The sequence below is a fragment of the Pan troglodytes genome, chromosome 15 (genome assembly GCF_028858775.2).
Source record: "Pan troglodytes isolate AG18354 chromosome 15, NHGRI_mPanTro3-v2.0_pri, whole genome shotgun sequence".
In the NCBI taxonomy this organism is placed as follows: Eukaryota; Metazoa; Chordata; class Mammalia; order Primates; family Hominidae; genus Pan; species Pan troglodytes.
In genome coordinates this window covers 91,238,370-91,258,049 of record NC_072413.2, presented here as the reverse complement: position 1 = coordinate 91,258,049, position 19,680 = coordinate 91,238,370, and the positions used below count along the sequence as shown (strand labels likewise).

General features: G+C 45.9%; 2 protein-coding genes across 5 annotated transcripts in view; one reads left to right on the top strand and one right to left on the bottom strand.

Annotated features, from left to right (window-relative positions):
• BTBD7 (BTB domain containing 7) overlaps positions 1–11,708 on the top strand; it is a 95,534-nt gene extending 83,826 nt beyond the window's left edge. For all 3 annotated transcript variants that reach the window (XM_016926652.3, XM_016926651.3, XM_016926649.3), the window contains 3 exons: positions 628–806; positions 2,968–3,429; positions 6,160–11,708. In XM_016926652.3, the coding sequence (XP_016782141.1) occupies positions 628–806; positions 2,968–3,429; positions 6,160–6,975 (1,457 nt within the window). In that variant the 3' untranslated portion in view covers positions 6,976–11,708. The remainder of the gene's footprint in view (positions 1–627; positions 807–2,967; positions 3,430–6,159) is intronic.
• The window catches only part of UBR7 (ubiquitin protein ligase E3 component n-recognin 7), a 34,772-nt gene continuing 22,523 nt past the window's right edge, over positions 7,432–19,680 (bottom strand). For both annotated transcript variants that reach the window (XM_063793096.1, XM_063793097.1), the window contains one exon: positions 7,432–8,227. The gene's annotated coding sequence lies outside the window, so the exon portion shown is untranslated. The remainder of the gene's footprint in view (positions 8,228–19,680) is intronic.

Genomic DNA, 19,680 nt, shown 5'->3' with positions numbered 1-19,680 from the left:
TTTTTTTTTTTTTGCCCATCTGGTTTCCTTTCATTCTTCAAGAATCTGCTCTGTGTACACCTTGAAGCCTTTCTTGTCTGTCCCCAGTCTGGCTGGGTGCCCCTTCCAGTCGCTCAGTGTCCTTTGCATATTTCTCTCCAGGAACATTTATGACCCTATATTGTATTTGTTTACTGCTGGTTTAGTTCATATCACTAAGCCAGAAACTTTTGAGAAGAGGAATCGTGTGTTTCATTCTGTGCACCCTAATATCCAAGTCCAATCCCTGGTGCATAGTCAGGACTCAAAAAATTATTTGAATAATAGAATGAATATATTTAAAGACTTCTGAAATATCCTGAGATTCAGACAAGAATACATGCAAGTAAAATTGTATTTGAACTGTAAACTAAATAATACAACTCGGGCTGTTCAGTATGATCAAGAGCCTTTTGGGCATAGTGAAATTTTAAAACCTTGAAAAATAATTAGAGATATATAAATGAATATGTTCCCAGGAAATTAAGATACTATCTTAAAAACTTACAAGATTCTGGTATGAAATACATGCTTTTTTCCCTTGGGCTCACGGGGTCGTCTTTTGTGTAGCTCAGGAATTTTGCTTGCCCACTGTTTTTCTCCTTCCAGTTCCTCGTCTCCTCATTATGAAAGACATGGTCAGACGACTGCAGGAACTGCGGCACACGGAGCAGGTGCAGAGGGCCTATGCCCTGAACTGCGGGGAAGGCGCCACTGTCAGCTATGAAATTCAGATTCGAGTGCTAAGAGAGTTTGGTCTTGCAGATGCTGCTGCAGAGCTGTTGCAGGTAGGAAATGACATTAAACTGTTTAAAATAGGGAGCCTCAGTCACCAGACAGGCAGTATTGTGGACATCCTGACGAGTCCTTGGCTTATTTCCTTTTCTTCGTATGTGCTTCTTCACTGCCTTTGGTGTCTTTGATAACCTGCAAGTCGCTCCTGGTGAGAGGCAGCGTCATGGAGTGGACTGAGCAGAGGCCTAGGATGAGAACTGGGTTTAAATCCCGGCTCTGCTGCTTACTAGTTGGTTAACTTGGAATGAGTTAACCACCCTGGGCATCAACAGCTCTTTTACCTGTAATATAAATTATTATGAAGATCCAGAGTGCTATTGTACAGCAGCTATATTTCTGGTATGTAGCAAGCATACAAGTGGGGACTGCTAAAAAATTCCACAGTGTGCATGCCCAGAGATGGCATGGAAGTAGAAAAGTCTGAACTGCCACTGCTCTCTCTTCCTTGTTTGGTCACTAGGTTTGAGGTTTGGTCTACTTCCACACTTACACACCTTTCACATGCCCACTTTCGTTTCTGTTTTCCATCTTATAAGAAATTTCTTTCATGAGGGTTCAAACCCAAGCATGAGAATCAAACAGTAAGTGCTTTCTTTTTTAACCTACCAGGAAAAAAAAAAAAACTCATTTCTAGTAATTATTAGATACAAAAGCAATAGCACTGGTTTTGCAATTAAGATAGAATTTGTAAACTAGTCTGATCACAGCCACTAAATCAGAGCCTTAAATAAAATTTAATTTCATCTGGTTAGGTGATTCATTTTCTTGCTACAAACTCCAAACCCCTTTAATCCGTACCCTTTAAAAGGATAGGATGTGGCCGGGCGCAGTGGCTCACGCCTGTAATCCCAACTCTTTGGGATGCCAAGGTGGGCGGATCACTTGAGGTCAGGAGTTCGAGACCAACCTGGCCAACATGGTGAAACCCTGTCTCTACTAAAAATGCAAACATCAGCCAGGTGTGGTGGCGTGGGCCTGTAGTCCCAGCCTCGGGAGGCCGAGGCAAGAGAATCCCTTGAACCTGGGAGGCGGAGTTTGCTGTGAGCCAAGATTGCACCACTGCACTCCAGCCTGGGTGACAGAGCAAGACTCCGTCTCAAAAACAAACAAACAAACAAAAAAGGATAGGCTGGACACAATGGCTGTAATCCCAGCACTTTGGGAGGCCTAGGCAGGTGAATCACTTAAGCTCAAGAGTTTAAGACTAGCCTGGGCAATATGGCAAAACCCTATCTCTACAAAAAATATAATAAATTACCCAGGCATAGTGGTATGCGCCAGTAGTCCCAGTTCCTCAGGAGGATTAGGTGGGAAGATCACTTGAGCCCAGAAGGTCAGGGCTGCAGTGAGCCATGATTGCACCACTGCACTCCAGCCTGGGTGACAGAATGAGACCCTGTCTCAAAAAAAGAATGAATGAATGAATGAATAAACCTGGCATAGGGTTCTTCAGCAAGTCAGCAAACCACTTTTAGGTTCTTTTTCTTCTTTTTCCCCCTGCTGTCCTAATTTTCTACTGAACATTTTTAGGTTCTTGTTTTAGATTGTTGATTTTCATTTTTTGCTACAGTTTTTCTCCTTAAAATATATAGTCTGGTTTTCTACTCATTTCTTTTTCCCTTTGCCATTCTAAATTGTGTCTGAATGTGGTACCTTAAATTGCATGACATTCTTTTATAATGTTTACCAAAATATTGATCAGACTTAGTCATGTATAATGGATAACGAATAGTATTTTTTAGTTTTTATTTCAGACAGAGCAGGCATAGATGTTTTGTCAGAAAGTTTCTAGAACATCCTCAGTTGTATTCCTTTCTCCCTTTGGCATTTAATGTTAATCTCTTAGCAAAGACATATTAGAGTTTGGTTTTATTACCAGTTTTTGCATTATCACATAATCTGAGATGAGTGACCTGCTTGAGGAGCATTCGATCAAGCAGCTTTCTTTCATGGCTGTGTCCTAGGCTGCACTCTGTGCCTTTGTACTATAAGGTGATTTTTTTCTTGGGCTTCTGGCCAGAAAAATATATTATGCTTTTTATTCTTGCTGACTGTGGTTTTCTTAAGTACCTCACTTAATTCTCTCAGCCTATAAATTTCCACTTAATGAAATCTGCTAATAAATGTCCTTTTTTTTTTTTTAATCTTTCTTAGAATCCTCACAAATTCTTTCCTGATGAACGTTTTGGGGATGAAAGTCCACTCTTGACAATGAGACAGCCTGGGAGATGTCGCGTAAACAGTACACCTCCTGCAGAAACCATGTTTACAGATCTGGACTCTTTTGTGGCCTTCCATCCACCCTTGCCCCCTCCACCACCTCCCTACCACCCCCCAGCTACCCCAATCCATAACCAACTCAAAGCAGGCTGGAAGCAAAGACCTCCCAGTCAGCACCCTTCACGTTCATTTTCTTATCCCTGTAATCATTCGCTGTTCCACTCCAGAACAGCTCCTAAAGCTGGCCCTCCCCCAGTCTACTTGCCGAGTGTGAAAGCTGCACCGCCTGATTGTACCAGCACTGCAGGACTGGGCAGACAGACGGTGGCTGCTGCTGCCGCCACCACCACCTCAACAGCAACAGCAGCAGCAGCAGCAGCATCTGAGAAGCAAGTGGTAAGTCAACACTTCAGTAACTTGCTTCAAATTTGGTTTATGGAGTATTAGAAGCAATTTTCTTGGCCCCAAGAGCCCCACTGGGACTCAGCAGTGCCCAGAAGTATTGCTGACAAGTGGAAGGCATAGACTTGAGGGGTATGGAAAAGAGGGAAAAACGCTAGTGTACTTGAATGAGAAAAGACAGGAGGAGAGAGACCAAGAGGTGTATATGGAGGAGTTGAGTATCTTCTTATCTTTATGTTCATTTGGCAGGATTAGGAAGGAATGGGGTTACTGAGCAACATAAAGGAGTATACCAGTTTCATGTTCTGTTGAAGCACAGGTCTACAATTTGTCCCTAACTTCTACTATTCTGTAAAATCCACTATTCTACCACATGCTTTAATCGGACAAGAAGCAAGAGCTACTTATAGCTAAGTACAGTATACTGTCAGGAATAATGTGGAAAAAACTCCCCATTCAAAAGATGAGCAGAAAATGAGGCCTCAGGGCCTCAGGCATGCCTCTGCCTCTGAAGCTCATCAGCAGAGCCCCCACTTCACTTAGAATCATAGTAGCCAGGGCTAGTAGGTAGTAAATTGATAGAGGATTCTTTGCTTGATTTTGCACTGTATTAGAGATTTTATATAATATACTTTAAAAAGTGTTTTTTTTCTTTTTTGGCCAGGTGCCATGACTCACACCTGTAATCCCAACACTTTAGGAGGCTGAAGTGGGAGGATCACTTGAGCCCAGAAATTCAGACCCAGCCTAGGAAACATAGTGAGACCCTGACTCTACCAAATAAACAAATAAATTAGCTAAGTGTGGTAGCACATGCCTGTAGTCCCAGCTACTCATGGGGCTAAGGTGGGACAATCACTTGAGCCTGTGAGGTTGTTGAGGCTGCAGTGAGCTGTGATCAAACCACTGCCCTGCAGCCTGGATGACAGAGGGAGACTGTCTCAAAAAAAAAAGATTTGTAAGATTTGTAAGTCTTCATACTCAGTCACATGCTATCAGTAGCAAGTTAGAAGAAGAGATTCACCTGTCAGTTCAGGGAAGCTTCATTAAAATATGGCTTATTGGAAGCTTGAGTCCAATTATGATCCTTTCTCAACTTCTCTTTTTAACATAACCTCAAGATTTTATTTATTTATTCATTTATTTCTTTATTTATTTTAGAGACAGAGTCTCACTCTGTTGCCCAGGCTGGAGTGCAGTGGTGCAATCTCGGCTCACTGCAATCTCTGCCTCCCGGGTTCAAGCAATCCTCCTGCCTCAGCCTCCTGAGTAGCTGGGATTACAGGTGCGCACCACCACGCCCAGCTAATTTTTGTATTTTTAGTAGAGACGGGTTTTCGCCGTGTTGGTCAGGCTGGCCTCGAACTCCTACCCTCATGATCCACCCGCCTCAGCCTCCCAAAATGCTGGGATTACAGGCGTGGGCCACTGCGCCCGGCCAACCTCAAGATTTTATTATCTTTACCATGAAACAAAAGATGATGCTTACAACTGGATCAATTGTCCCTTTCTCTTCTTATCTTCTCTGGGTTCAACATGCTTGCATCTCTTAATAGCCAGCATCCTCTTAGATCTGCAGTTGAGCTCAGCGCACTCAAGCTTCAGCACAATCTTTGTAGTTTTACCCTTTTTCGGGAAAATCAGCCTAGTCTGCCCACCATAGTCACTCTGCTTCCTGTCATGCTGCTTTCCCTAGGCATACAGAGAATCCTTGCCCTTCCTCTACTATGTCACTTTGTGGGATTGGTGTGTGCCACACTGTGACAGAAAGTCCGATGGGTTTTAGGAAGGTTCACCATGTTTGCAGGGGCACTGTTAGCACAGAAAGCCTTTCTCGCCTTCTTAGACCTCTCTACCTCCCCTCCCTGCTTCCCCCACCCCAGAATGGTGAAGGTTGGTCATGTTTGATAAACCAGATTCCCATTCTGTTGGGCCAGGCCCTCAGTTCTACAATTACAAAAGTTCTACTACTTTATATTTTAAATAAAACTCCCTTTAAAGGTAATTTATTTATATATTCATTGCAGTCTTGACTATAATAATGAAAAATGGTAAACAACCTAAATGTCCAATAGTAGCAGAATGATTAAGTAATGGTTCATTGATGCAGTAGAACGTCACATAATAATTTAAAATGGTGATCTCAAAGATTTAGTGACAGATTATATAGGTACTAAATTTCATCAATATATATGCAAAGGAGAAAAGCATAAAAAGAAAGACCTCAAAATGCTAACAGTGGTATCTCTGTTCAAAAGGTTGGAGTGATTTTTTTTGCCTTTATAGCTTTCTGTATTTTTATAATTCTTACAAATTCAGCCAGGAGCGGTGGCTCACGCCTGTAATCCCAGCACTTTAGGAGGCCGAGGTGAGCGGATCACGAGGTCAGGAGATCGAGACCATCCTGGCTAACACATTGAAACCCCGTCTCCACTAAAAATACAAAAAATTAGCTGGGCGTGGTGGCGGGCGCCTGTAATCCCAGCTAGTCAGGAGGCTGAGGCAGGAGAATCACTTGAACGCGGGAGGCAGAGGTTACAGTAAGCTGAGATTGCACCACTGCACTCCAGCCTGGGCGACAGAGCGAGACTCTGTCTCAAAAAAAAAAAAACAAAAACGGAATGTGTTAATTTTATAATTGGGAAACAAAATCAGTGAACATCATTTCTACAGAGGATGGGTCCTTTTTTTTAACCCTCCCACCATTTTCGTCTCTGTCTGCAGCGAACACAACCTGTGCTGAATGATCTGATGCCAGACATCGCGGTGGGTGTGTCCACACTGTCACTCAAGGACAGGAGGCTTCCAGAGCTTGCTGTAGACACAGAATTAAGCCAGTCGGTTTCTGAAGCAGGACCAGGGCCTCCCCAGCATCTGTCGTGTATTCCACAGAGACATACACACACTTCTCGGAAAAAACACACACTAGAGCAAAAAACAGACCCCAGAGAAAATCCACAGGAATATCCGGATTTCTATGACTTCTCAAATGCTGCTTGCAGACCTTCTACTCCTGCTCCCAGCAGACGCACCCCTTCCCCTTCGCAAGGTGGATATTTTGGTCCCGATTTGTACAGCCACAATAAGGCATCACCAAGTGGCTTAAAGTCAGCCTACCTACCTGGTCAGACGTCTCCTAAAAAACAGGAAGAAGCTAGGAGAGAATATCCACTTTCCCCTGACGGGCATCTACACAGACAAAAGAATGAGCCGATACACCTGGACGTCGTTGAGCAACCTCCCCAGCGGTCAGACTTTCCTTTGGCAGCCCCAGAAAATGCTAGTACCGGTCCAGCCCATGTCAGGGGACGAACTGCAGTAGAAACTGACTTGACTTTTGGGCTGACTCCTAACAGACCTTCACTTTCTGCATGTAGCTCTGAAGCTCCCGAAGAGAGATCCGGTAGAAGACTGGCAGACAGTGAGTCCCTGGGCCATGGAGCTCAGAGAAATACAGATTTGGAAAGGGAAGATTCAATAAGCAGAGGAAGGAGGTCACCAAGCAAGCCGGACTTCCTCTACAAAAAGTCTGCCCTCTGAGAGCAACCTCCAAGTCGTCTGTGCCTGAGATGTGAAACATCCCATTTTATGATGTAACCCAACAACTTACAGACCAGTTCATCAATGCCAGCTGATAACTCGGTTTCACATGATTTTGTTCTAGTTTTTGTGTATATATGTGTTTATTAGACATGGCATGCTAAGAAGGTTTTTTTTTTTTTAATGTTGCATCTGTCTAATTTGTCTTTGAACAATTATGTCGGGAAGCATTTTTAAGAACAAGCAGGCTGGCACTTTTTATTTCTCTTTACAAATGATGGAATTTTTTTGCACTTGTACATTTATTTTCTCTGTATTGATTTTATATCAGTATGTTAAACTTTATTGCCACATTTAAAGGACTGTATTTTCATACTTTTTTGCATTTTACCTTTCATCTACCAATCCATGTGCATTGGATTGCACACTAAGATGTATTTTCTTACGAAATAGTTCTGTGTTTATTTTTTAATTATAGAAATTCCAAAGAACAGCACATCAGAATGCTCCTCTCTTTTCAGTAATTGTTTTAGTTCAGCGATCTTCCCGCTCAGCCTCCATAAATCTAATGTCATTTTTTTTTTTAATAAGTCCTAGGAGCTGGGCTTCATTCCTCCAGCGGGAGTCCAGTCAGGGTCCTGAAGTTTGCTGGTTCAGGAAAGAACAGGAAGGAGAAAAGCCTTCTGTGCCCAGGCTAAAGCTGTTACATTTCCACAGTGTGGATGCAGTCAGAATCCCTGCACATTCTGGTCATAAGGATTAGAGTCACCAGATGAGGCTCTAAACAGATCGCATCCCTTGGAATTAGAAAGCAGTGGAGACCGGGCGCAGTGACTCACACCTGTGATCGGCACTTCGGAAGGCCGAGGCGGGCAGATCACTGAAGCTCAGGAGTTCAAGACCAGCCTGGGCAACATGGCGAAACTCCATTTCTATAAAAAATACAAAAAAAACCAAAAAAAAACAAAAAACTAGCCGGGCGTGGTGGTGCACGCCTGTAGTCCCAGCTACTTGGGGGGGCTGAGGTGGCAGGATCGCCTGAGCCTGGGAGGTTGAGACTGCAGTGAGCCAAGATTGCACCACTGTGCTTGCACCTGGGCAACAGTGAGACCCTGTCTCAAAAAAAAAAAAAAGGCAGTGGAAATAGAGAAGTAACTTAAAGGTCACACTGACAGAATTTCTGGTTCTGAGCGTCAACTCTCCAGCTGCGATGGCGGAACTGACTGCTTGCTGCCTTTAATTGTCTTGCTCTCTATGGGAAAAAAACAAAAGGGCTTCAGTCTCATGGATGTTATTTGGTGTTTGTAAACATACGTTTTCTTTTAAACGATTTTCAAAGTATGTCTAAATTTTGGTGTTGTGTAATGCATAATGCTTTCTCACCAACAGAAAAAAGGAAAAAAATTGTTTTCAGTTAAACACTACATGTCCTACTTGAACTCCACTGGGACGCTGGTTTGGCATTTACTAAACCACTGAGCACATGGGGTCTTTCAGGATCCTCTCCCTTGGAAGGGCAATGTGTGAGCTAAGGACTGTTTTTTTTCTTACTCTCCAATGTAAATATATGAGTATTTGAGTTTTTAAATCACTTCAACATTATTTGAGCATTTACTTTGTATTTTTACAAACACATAAACACACAGCCGTAGCACTTAGAAGAAAAGAGGCTTTCTAAGCATTCCTTCCTCTGCAGGATATTTGGGATCCTCTTTTCTATGTATGTATATATATAAAAAACTATGAATCACTCACACTCACTCGAAAACTATGCAGGGCTAGGGAGCGTTTATGAGCTACCGGATAAATGAATTACATGCACTTTGAAGTAAATAGGTTTTCTATTGGGTGTCAACAACTCTGATTTCTCCCAAAACTATAGTTTCTCTTACGGTCTTTTCCTCCTTTACCCTGTGGATATACACTCAGGAATAATCTGACATTTTAGAAAACCCGAACAGTAGATAGTCTCCAAGATGGGAAACACGTCATGTGTCTGCACGCACCGGCAAACTGCCGCCACTCGTTCTGCTGCCTGACTGGTTAGCTGCTGTGCGGGTGCGCTCTGTGACGCTGGTGGTGGTGCACGCTCCCGAGCTCCCAGAGTTAACACTAATCTGCAGGTCGGCTGTGCATCGCATTCGAGGCTCCTTTTTTAAAGAGAAAAGCATAGGCCTCTGTTCTCATTTGTAAGAAGTTTGACTCATAATAGAAGATGGTGTCTTTTGAAGCCCAGTCTCTGTCTGTCTGCAGAAACAAAAGTGAATGCCGTCATGTTCCTTGATGTGTGTTTCTGCCACATATGTATGTTGACATGTTCATGTACTGCGCCGGTACTGCAAGTAAGACTCAACAGACCTAATTTGGATGGGGAGAAAAACTCTCATCCCTGACCCTTCCCCCCTGCCGCAAATGTTAGACCAGAGCTGTTGATCCCACACATTCATTTTTCTGAAAATTCATGAACTATTCTCTCATATCCCTGAAATATAAAAGTAAGTGGCCACTATTCCTAAGATTATTTAGTTTATAAAGTTTGCTTTTAATCATACAGTAGCTTACCTGGCTAAAACTTTGCGTATAAAGGGAAAACTTGCTTTAATCTGTGGGATTGCGGACCGATGCGACTTGCAGAAGGTAAACAGGCGTGGGTTTTGTGTGAGTTAGGTTAGGTGTTAGTGGACTTTTAATGTATCTTGTGAAGTATGGTTACTAGGGTAGGTTGAAGAGCTACATGCCTCTGGCTTTTGAACCCATCTATTAAATCTTTTTTAATGCTGTACTAAGATAAATGTGAAGTCTGAGTAAGGTTGCTCTCAGAAAAAAAAAAGCATATATATGTATAAAATAAAATTTAGGCCATGGGAACTGGCATTTTACTTGGTATAGGAATTTAATGAGAACCAAATCACAAAAATACCAGATCTCCTTTTGAGATCGTGGACAATCAGGCCTTTGGACAATCACCGCTTCCAGTGCCCGCTGTGCGTTGAGGTTAGAGATCTACCGTTTACACGCTAGAGCCCAGAGGACGTTCTAGTTTCTTAAAGATGCTGTTGGTCTTTTTTCTTATGTTATTGTTTTAGTTTTGTGATTTTGATGAATAATTGAAGTTCAGAGTCACCCGTGGCTCCTAAGGAAAAAACAGCATCATGAAAGGCAAAAAGTATTTGAAACATAATTGTTTCAGTTTTCCACGCCCGTTCTCACGTGCCCCCTTTAGCTTTATTTCTGGGAACATGTCGCTAGACCTCAGCTAGCCTGACACCGCAATAACCCGTTAGGCTTTGAGGCTTTTCAGTGAATTCTTGACATTTAAATCTTCTTATAGAATTCTTTATGAAGCCTTAACTAATTCTTGTTTTTGCTTCCTCAGAAACTTTTTATTGCACCTGCCATCCTTCATTGGATTTTTGTTTTGGTTTGTTGTTGCCATTCTAGCAATGAGCTTAGTCCTTGTACATCTGCATTAAGGTGCCGATGCAGAAGGCAAATTGGAAACACGCGCCAGCGGCAGTGGGGCTCAAAGCCGACCTCCATGCATCATTCTCTAGAGTTGAAAGGATTGACATTTCTCAGTAACTACCCGGCAAAATATATATTTTCATAATGTTGAATTTGCCTTTTAGGAAAACAATGTTTCATGAAACACTTGTAAGATACTTATTTTGAAATTAATTATAAGGCATTCATATTTTTAGGACTGAATTCAAAGGGAAATGCTTCTTTGACTTTTTTTCATTGTTCGGTTGACTTTCAGCTTTCTGGAGTGACAAAGCAGCAGTGATGGGTGCTATTCCTGGTTCTGTGGTGGTTTACTTTGTCTACTAAGTGATTTACTTTCAAACCTCATTACAGATAATCTTACTAAAAGACTTAACATGCACACTGCTAAAAGGTGTTTTACTGTTTTCCATTAACGCTGTTGTATCAACAATATTTGGTGACATGTTGTCTTTTTGTCCTGTAGATTGTCATATCTGTTATGCAGTTATCCTTTTGGCAAGTCCTTTGATTTTTTTTTCCTCTAGAAAATCCTCAGACTGTCAATCTTCCATATTTTGAATATTATAATGCTGTGGCCATTTCTATAGAACGATTACTTGCAAGTGTGTGTCTTGAAAATAACCTCTTGTATTTGTGTGTTTATGTGAGTTCTGTCTAAGAGATCAGCTAAGCTCTGGAAGCTTCAGCATCTGTACCTACACGTAACTGTGTATCTGGGTTACATGGGCAGGCGGTACCAAGTCCTGCTCTTCAATGGGGTGGCTGAGAGATAAAGGTTCCTGAACTCTCCTTGCTGTGTATGCACCACATCTGTACTTCAGAGAGGTGGAAAATCATCTACAACACTGCATTTCTTGTGGTTGTGCTGTTACTGGTATAAAGTCAAGTGCCTTCAATGCTAAAGGCTCAGAAATTTTTCTTAAACTGATTTCATGTCCTATGCAAGTGTTTTCTACAACCTGCATAACCAGTACTTTGTAAAACTTGTTTACGCTTCAATTGTACATAGTGATTTTTAAAGAAATATATAGTATTTTTATTTAGGTACCTCCAAACTTGAATTCGTCTGTGTGAAGCATTGTAAAACGATACATTTCTCTTTTGAGTACCATTACAGTTGTACAGAGGTTTTCACTGCTTCTATTTTTCTACTGTTACTGATAAGCATGTAACACTGACTTTATCCTACATATAGTTGGCATTTCAAATAAATGGCTTGTATAGAATCTGCTGAGTTGGATACAGTCTGTTTTAGCAGTGGAGCGTATAGTCTTCAATTATAGAAGTCATTGCACCCCTGAGGGTAGAATTGGGAGGTTTTCTAGGTTGATTTTCTCTGTTTCTAGGATTTCAATCATTCAGAGGCATTTTATCATCATCATCATCATCGTTTTCTTGGAAATCACACATTTTATTCTGAATCATCAGGTTCATTATTTTCTATTATTTCATTGAGACATTTCTGAGAAATTTTATTTTACAAATTTGAGTGGAAAGTTCCTCTCACAGGGGTCTTCAGGATTGCAGGAAGCTCAGCATGGCACCCACGTGAACCAGGCACCTGGATGTGTCCTGCTCTTCAGGGCCCTTCGAGGGTCAGAGATCTGGCCTAGATTCTGAGCTTTGCTTTTGCTTTCACACCCAGGCTCAGTAATATTTTCAATTTCAAAAGGAAATGAGATCATGGTCTAGAGTCTAGGATTCTGAAAAAAAAAAAACGCAAAATGGAAAGTTTTCTAATTTCCATTTTTTTAAATTGCTACAAAAGAGCTCTTATTTTATTTTTTATTTTTCAGACAATGTCTTGCTCTGTCACCCAGGCTGGAGTGCAGTGGTGTGATCATGGCTCACTACAGCCTCAATTTCCAGGCTCAAATGATCCTCCCACCTCAGCCTCCCGAGTAGCTGGGGCTACAGTCAGTGTTACACCACTATGCCTGGCTCATTTTAAAAATTTTTTGTAGAGACGGAGGAGGGGGTCTCACTATGTTACCTAGGATGGTCTCAAACTCCTGGGCTCAAGTGATGCTCCCACCTCAGCCTCCCTAAATGTTAGGATTATAGGCATGAGCCACTGCAACCAGCGAGCTCTTTAAAATGTTTTTTATCATTTCAGTGCCAAATTCTGTCCTAGCATCTCACTCTTCATGCCTTACTAACAAGTTATTGCTTTATAGTTTGTAACCATCTTAGGTTTAACAGAAGGGTATAAAGATAAAATAAAATCTAAGGTTTCTGTGAGTGAGCTTAAATCTAAACAAGAAAATTGAATAAATCAACGTTCATTTCTGTACTTGTGGATTATTCCTGGAAAAATGAACTCGGGCTAGCTTCCCAAGCCACTCTAGGCTTTACCTCTCCTCAATCCATTAGGGAATATTTCTTGAGTCCACTCCTCCCAGAGTCTGGGAATATGGAGCAGCAGACCAAACAGACAGGATCCCCAGTGTCAGAAACTCACCTCTAGCTGGAAATGCCTTTTGTCCTAAAAACAAAACAAGGCCAGGTGCGGTGGTTCAAGCCTGTAATCCCAGCACTTTGGGAGGCTGAGGCAGGTGGATCATGAGGTCAGGAGATTGAGACCAACATGGTGAAACCCCATCTCTACTAAAAATAGAACAATTAGGTGGGCGTGGTGGTGCGTGCCTGTAGTCCCAGCTACTCGGGAGGCTGAGGCAGGAGAATCGCTTGCACCTGGAAGGCGGAGGTTGCAGTGAGCCGAGATCATGCCATTGCACTCCAGCCTGGCAAGAGAGTGAGACTCCATCTCAAAACAAACAAAAAATACAGGGCAGTTATCACAGCTAAGGGGAAGACCAGCTTGAAATGGACCAGGAATGAATGAACAGGAGGAGAAATGCTGGAAGCAGCACTAACAATGTAATTTTTTCTAATCCCTCCTTGAGTTAGGAACTCCTTCGTTTGATCCTCTGTGAATTAAGTACTATTATTTGTGCCATTTTACAAAAGAGAAAAGCCCGGAGATACTGAGCACCTTGTCCAAGGTCACACAGCTAGAAAGTTGGCAGAACTTGGGCTCAAACCCAGGTAGCCTGGCTCCAGAACCCCAGTCCTCAGCCGTTGTGTTGTTCTGCGCACCAGGAAGTCCGGTGGTCCGGGCGGGGGGGGACTCTAATGTGCAACAGGTGGAAGCAGGTTCAAGGATGGCAATCATTTGTTCATCCAATCCGTTTTTCCGAACATCGCTAGATGCTGACACAGCAGAGTCATGAACAAAACAGTCACAGTCCCACTCAAAAAATTTTTGAGTTTCCAAGAAGAAAAGACATGGAAGAACTACACAGGTAAGGCTCGATGTCTAACTGGTCCCAGGGGTGGGAAGGCTTTGTGTGGGAGTGACCTTGAAGGTGCAGGTGAAGGAAGAGATGAGCAACAGGGTGAGGAGTGGGGAGGGAGGGCTCCATGGAGAGACCAAGCCTGGACAGAGCTCAGGGGAGTGAGAGGGGGTGTGGGACCCTCCTAGGGCAGGGTGAGGCTTCTGAAGTTGGCTATAATGGCAACTCAAAAGCTACTAGGGCATCGTATGCTGGGGTGTGGTTCCCCAGATTTGCATGTTCCAAATCACTCTGGCTATTGCATGGGAAGTGGTTGAAAAGAAGCAGGAGTAGATTGAGAGGTCCAGACGGGAGGCTGCCGTAGCCGTCCAGGGGAGAGCTGCAAGCAGCCAACAAAGAGAACAGATTCGGAATCTGCTGACGGTGCCATGTCTGCGTGACTAGGTGCTTGCTCGGTGTGGGAAAGGAGGGGGAGCCAGCTCTGGGGGGAAGATGGCGTTAGTGTTGGTCATGTTGACGCGGGAATGATTGCCAGGCAGCCAACTACTAGGTGGCAACTAGGTGTCAGCTGGGAGTCAGAGGAAAGGATTCTAGCTAGAGGCTGTGTGGGGGTTGTCCACATATATGGGTGGCACTTACAGCCTTAGGAGTAGATGGCGTGATTAGGGGAAAGGTTTAAACGAAGATGAAAGAGGGCCTGGATGATGAACTTGGGGGACTCCAACCTTTCCAAGCCAGCTGGAGGGAGTTGCTGGCCAAGGGCAGCCTAGCAGACAGAAAGAAAACCAGCAGTGTGCTGCACAGAAGACCAGGCTGGGACAACTTGAGAAAAGAGGGAATGTGATCTTTAGAATAAATGATGTGAAAGAAGCAGTATACAAAATAATGCATCCATATGCTCCCACTTGGAGAGAAGACAAAAAAAAAAAAAAAGGAATGAATGCAAATACATACATAAACATTTCTGCAGCCAGGCGCGGTGGCTCATGCCTGTAATCCCAGCACTTTGGGAAGCCAAGGCAGGTGGATCATTTGAGGTCAGGAGTTCGAGACCAGCCTGGCCAACATGGTGAAAACCCATCTCTACTAAAAATACAAAAATTAGCCTGGTGTGGTGGCAGGGGCCTGTGATCCCAGCTACTCTGGAGGCTGAGGCACGAGAATCGCTTGAACCCAGGAGGCAGAGATTGCAGTGAGCGGAGATTGCACCAAGCCAAGATTGCACCACTGCACTCCAGCCTGGGTAATAGAGACAGACTCACTCTCAAAAAAAAAAAAAAAAAAAAAAAAAAAAAAAAATCTGCAAGAATGTGCACAGGACTCCCTCTGGAGAGGGTCATTGACAATACATGCAACTGCCAATTAATGGCATCCTTTTTGTTCTGGTTGAGTGTTTAAATGATATGCAGGTATTACTTTTTCAAGTTAATTAAAGGTAAGAGATTAAGGCTCAGTTTCACTGCTATCCAAAAGTTAACCTGTGGCTGCTGTTCCGAGGTTTTGGAAGATCAGGCCCCTAGGGCGGGTTGGGTCAGCCTCAAGGTGAAGGTGTTTGGAAGAGCAGTTTGGTGGCAGCTGGAGAGAGAAGCCAGGTGGGGCAGATGCGAGTCTGAGTGGGAGGTGAGAAGGTGGAGATGATCTGTGTAGACAGCCTTTTTGAGTAGCTTAGTGGTGGAGAGGAGGGAAACTGAAGGCGTTTGTGGAGTGAGGAGACCCGACCGAGCTGTCCCTGGAAGCTGGGTGGGGTCATCATTACTGTCATCTTGTGGGCCAGTCATGAGAGACCTTTTCACATACATAGGCTTCCCTCGTCCCCTGGGAAGCTGGTTGACTTATCAACAGGAGAAGGAAGTCGGCTCTGCATCATTTGTTCTTTTTTTATATATATACTTTAAGTTCTGGGTTACATGTGCAGAACGTATAGGTTTGTTACATAGGTATACACGTGCCATGGTGGTTTGCTGCACCCATCAACCCGTCACCTACATTAGGTATTTCTCCTAATGCTGTCCTTCCCCTAACCCCCGACCCTCTGACAGGCCCTGGTGTGTGATGTTCCCCTTCCTGCGTCCATGTGTTCTCATTGTTCACCTCCCACTTATGAGTGAGAACATGCGGTGTTTGGTTTTCTGTTCCTGTGTAAGTTTGCTGAGAATGATGGTTTCTAGCTCCATCCATGTCCCTGCAACGAACATGAACTCATCCTTTTTATGGCTGCATAGTATTCCATGGTGTACATGTGCCACATTTTCTCTATCCAGTCTACTGTTGATGGGCATTTGGGTCGCACCATTTGTTCTTAAGGACTCCTCACTTCCTACTTGCAGCTCCTCTCTCCGGGGGTTCAGAAATCATTCCACAGTAGCTGCTAGTTTGTTTTAGAAGCCTCTAGGGGACACCTGTCAGGTCACCAGTCCATAGTTTCCAGAATCTACCATCCCCCACCTAAAAGTACAAAAGCAAATGAATTGAGATATATGGTCGTTTCTGGCGTTGGGGCCCGTGTCTCTCTCTCGGTCGTCGGTGGTCCTGCATAGATTGCCTGCAGTGTGCTGTGAATAGTTTCCAGGCCACGTCCTCAGGGCCTCCCGGCTCCTTCCGCCCGTGCTCGCCTGCTTTTGCTCTGCTTGTTCAAGGCTGTCCTCTCACAGAAAGTGTGGAAGCGAGTCATGTGTTTCCACGCTCCCTGTGGTCAGCTAACTGTCCTTGCTCCACAGCTGGCTTTATACGTGGCACTCACGGTCTTGGGGTTTCTCACGGGCGTCACCCCAGTCTGGAGTTTAGCTCCATGGCCCACCCAACAGGTCCATCTGTCTCCAAGCCTCTTGGCCATGGACCATTTTTTATTCTGTCTCTGAAACCCAGAGCTCACCAGTTCCGTACAACCACGTCCATTTCCTCCCAGTGCCAGCCCCATGCCTTTCCCCCGGCCTGGGACTAAGCTGTGTCCCTCGGAGAGCTCGCCGCTGCTTTGAGCCTCATCTCGCAGAGCCTTGGATTCTGGGCTGTCATGCCTTGTCTCCAAGCTTTGGGGAGTGTTCCTGTGCCCGCTGCTGGCCTGTGGGGGGGTCTTCAGAGAGGGTGAGGAGGCGGAGCCAGGAAAGCCTGCCTAGGAGGAGGGAGGAAGGCACCAGGAAGGCCTGCCTGGACTGGGGGATCCTCGGGGTGCCTGCAGGGCAGGGCCAGGGCAGGGCCAGGGCTGGGCCTGCCTCTGCCACTTCCTGGCTGTGGAAGCTGGGGCAAAGCGCCTGAGCCTCCTCATCCTTAAGCTGGAGATGATGCGAGTGCGCTTCTTGAGCGCTGGTCGCGAAATTTCCATGTCTGACTCGCGATCCTCAAGTCACCCTGTGCAATAGTTCTCATCCTCAGGCTCAGGTGAAGAAACTCCTCCTCAATACCCACCTTGGAGGGCTGCTGCGGGGTCCTGTGGGCACCTGTTGACGCCTGTACTCTCCTGGAATTCCTCACCCTTCATTTAGCTAGCTCCGCAAATATCCTCCATCTCTGGAATCTTCTGGTACAGCCGTTGCCAACGCTTTTGGCACCAGGGACCGGTTTCATGAAAGACAATTTTTCCACGGACAGGGGTCGGGGGGGTGGTTTTGGGATGATTCAAGCGCATTACTTTTAGCATTGGATTCTCATAAGGAGCACGCAACCTAGATCCCTCGCATGCGCAGTTCTCAATAGAGTTCTCCTGTGAGAATCTAATTCTGCCGCGGATCTAGCAGGAGGCGGAGCTCAGGCGGTAACTCTCGCCGCGCACCTACTGCTGTGTGGCGCCGATCCTAACGGGCCATGGACGGTACCGCGGGACCCCTGTTCTAGCAGATGCACCATAAATGCCTCCCTGCCCTCTGAGACTGAACTAAAAGCATTGTTCTTCCCAACTCTCCATGTTCCAACGGAGCCACTGAAATCCCTGGGGAGTCCCTGGGAAGTCCAGCTGTAAGTGATCCCGAGAGAACTCAGTGCCCCCAACATCCCACCATTCCCGGGGCTGATGGGACTGGGCTCTTTGCAGAGTTGCAGTCAGGTGACCCTGTGCCTGCCGATCCCGCTCTCCCGAGTCATTCGCCAGCCTTCTTCCTACAGAAGTCCCCTGATCGCACCCACGGTTGTTTCTCCACCCTGCTCAGGGTGTCCTCCCTGCCCCCCAGTGCCAGCGTCCTTGTGCTCCTACCCCTCCCCTCCTGCCTCCTGTCCTGGCTGCCCTCCTAGCTCCTCCTCGCCCACTTAGCCCTCTCCCAGGACGTGGGCTCCTTCTCGCTCTTTCCACGGACTCTGTGTCAGGAAGGGCAGCGGGTGACGTCTCTAACACCCCAGCACCTCTCCAGCCCCCACGGCCCAGTGTCCTGCTCCCACCTTTGCAGCTGCCACCCCCAGTCACTCCTTTCGTATCCTGAAGGCTTTGGCTCCAACCTAACATCCTCTCCCTCCAATCCCTGGTGTCATCCTGGTAGCTGCCTAGACCATCTCCAGCTACCTGTCCATGGCACAGCTCTCCCCTGTCCCCAGAATGTCTCCATCTTTGAAATCCTAACCTCACTGCCCGCTCTCAGGCCGGATCGCCTCCTGTCCAGAGCCTCTCCCTGGTCCTCCTCTGGAACTCTGGCCTCCTTGCTCCCCTGCCAGGATGGCCCAGCTTCCATAGCTGGCAGCCGTCTCACCATGCCCAGCTGCGACCCATCCTCCCCGCCCAACTCAACCCATAAACAGTGTGTCCATCTTCAGCTTTGGGAGACTGAAGACAGCCACGCCCCCGTGGTACCTGTGGTCCCCAGCCTCCCTGGCTCGGTGTGCCTGAGTCCTGCGGGTCAGCCTTAACGTGTTCTCCTAGGGGCCACTTTCCGCCCCCTCCTCTCACCTGAGCCGCCCTCCAGCGCACTCCTCCCCCCCACCTCCTCTTACCTGAGCCATGCTCCAGCTCACTCCTCCCCTCCCACCTCCCAGGGAAATGGAGGCTGCCTATGGAACTCCCTCGATTTTGAGGCCTCATTCCAACACCCTCACCCGCATCCCCCACCACCAGGTCTGGTGGTTCTTCTGTCCCATCCTATCCCATCTTCTAACAGCTCCAACGTCACCTGCGGTCCACTCTCAGCAATGGCTCCACCTTAAGAATGTGCGTTGGCCCAAGTGTCTCTGAACTTCAACAAGCAACTCCCTGGACTGGCCTTCTGCAGCCGTGCCCTCTCCTTGTCCCCTCACAGTAGTGCCAACTGTGGCCTGTTCTTGCAGCCCACACCCTGCCCTCTGCAATCTGGCCTCTGAACTCACCATGGGTGATGACCTAAGTCCACATCCAAGGTAGCAGGAGTTGTGGGGAGGCCAAAGATGGGCCACTATACTGGCTTTTTGGGTTGCTTTTATATTTACTTAGAAATAATGGCTACTGTGTAGGGTGGACCTCACATTTTCCTCAGGATGTGGGGCTCCAGCCCTCTCTCCCTCTGCATGCAGCAGTACCTGAACACTGTGACTGGTCACAGCCCAGCCCATTGCTTTGTTCTGCTGTTCATCTAGACCCCAGTTATTAGACCCCAGGGGGTATGGTGAAGTCGGGGGGATGAAGGAGCTCTGCTCGGGGGACCTGGGATCAGGCTGCATTTTACAGAACAGCAGAATAATGAGCTACCCATTGTCGTGAACCAGTCCCTCTGCTTTGAGGGCAGGACCTCAGGGCAGGAAGAGCTGTTAGAATACACCATTACGTTTCTTTTGAAGGATGAGGTCTCACTCTGTTGCCCAGGCTGGAGTGCAGTGAGTGGCTGGCTATTCACAGGTGCAACCACGGCACTCTATAGCCTCCAACTCCTGGGCTCAAGCAATCCTCCTGCATCAGCCTCCCAAGTAGCTGGGACTACAGGCGTGAACCTCCCTGCCCGGCTCTATGCATTTT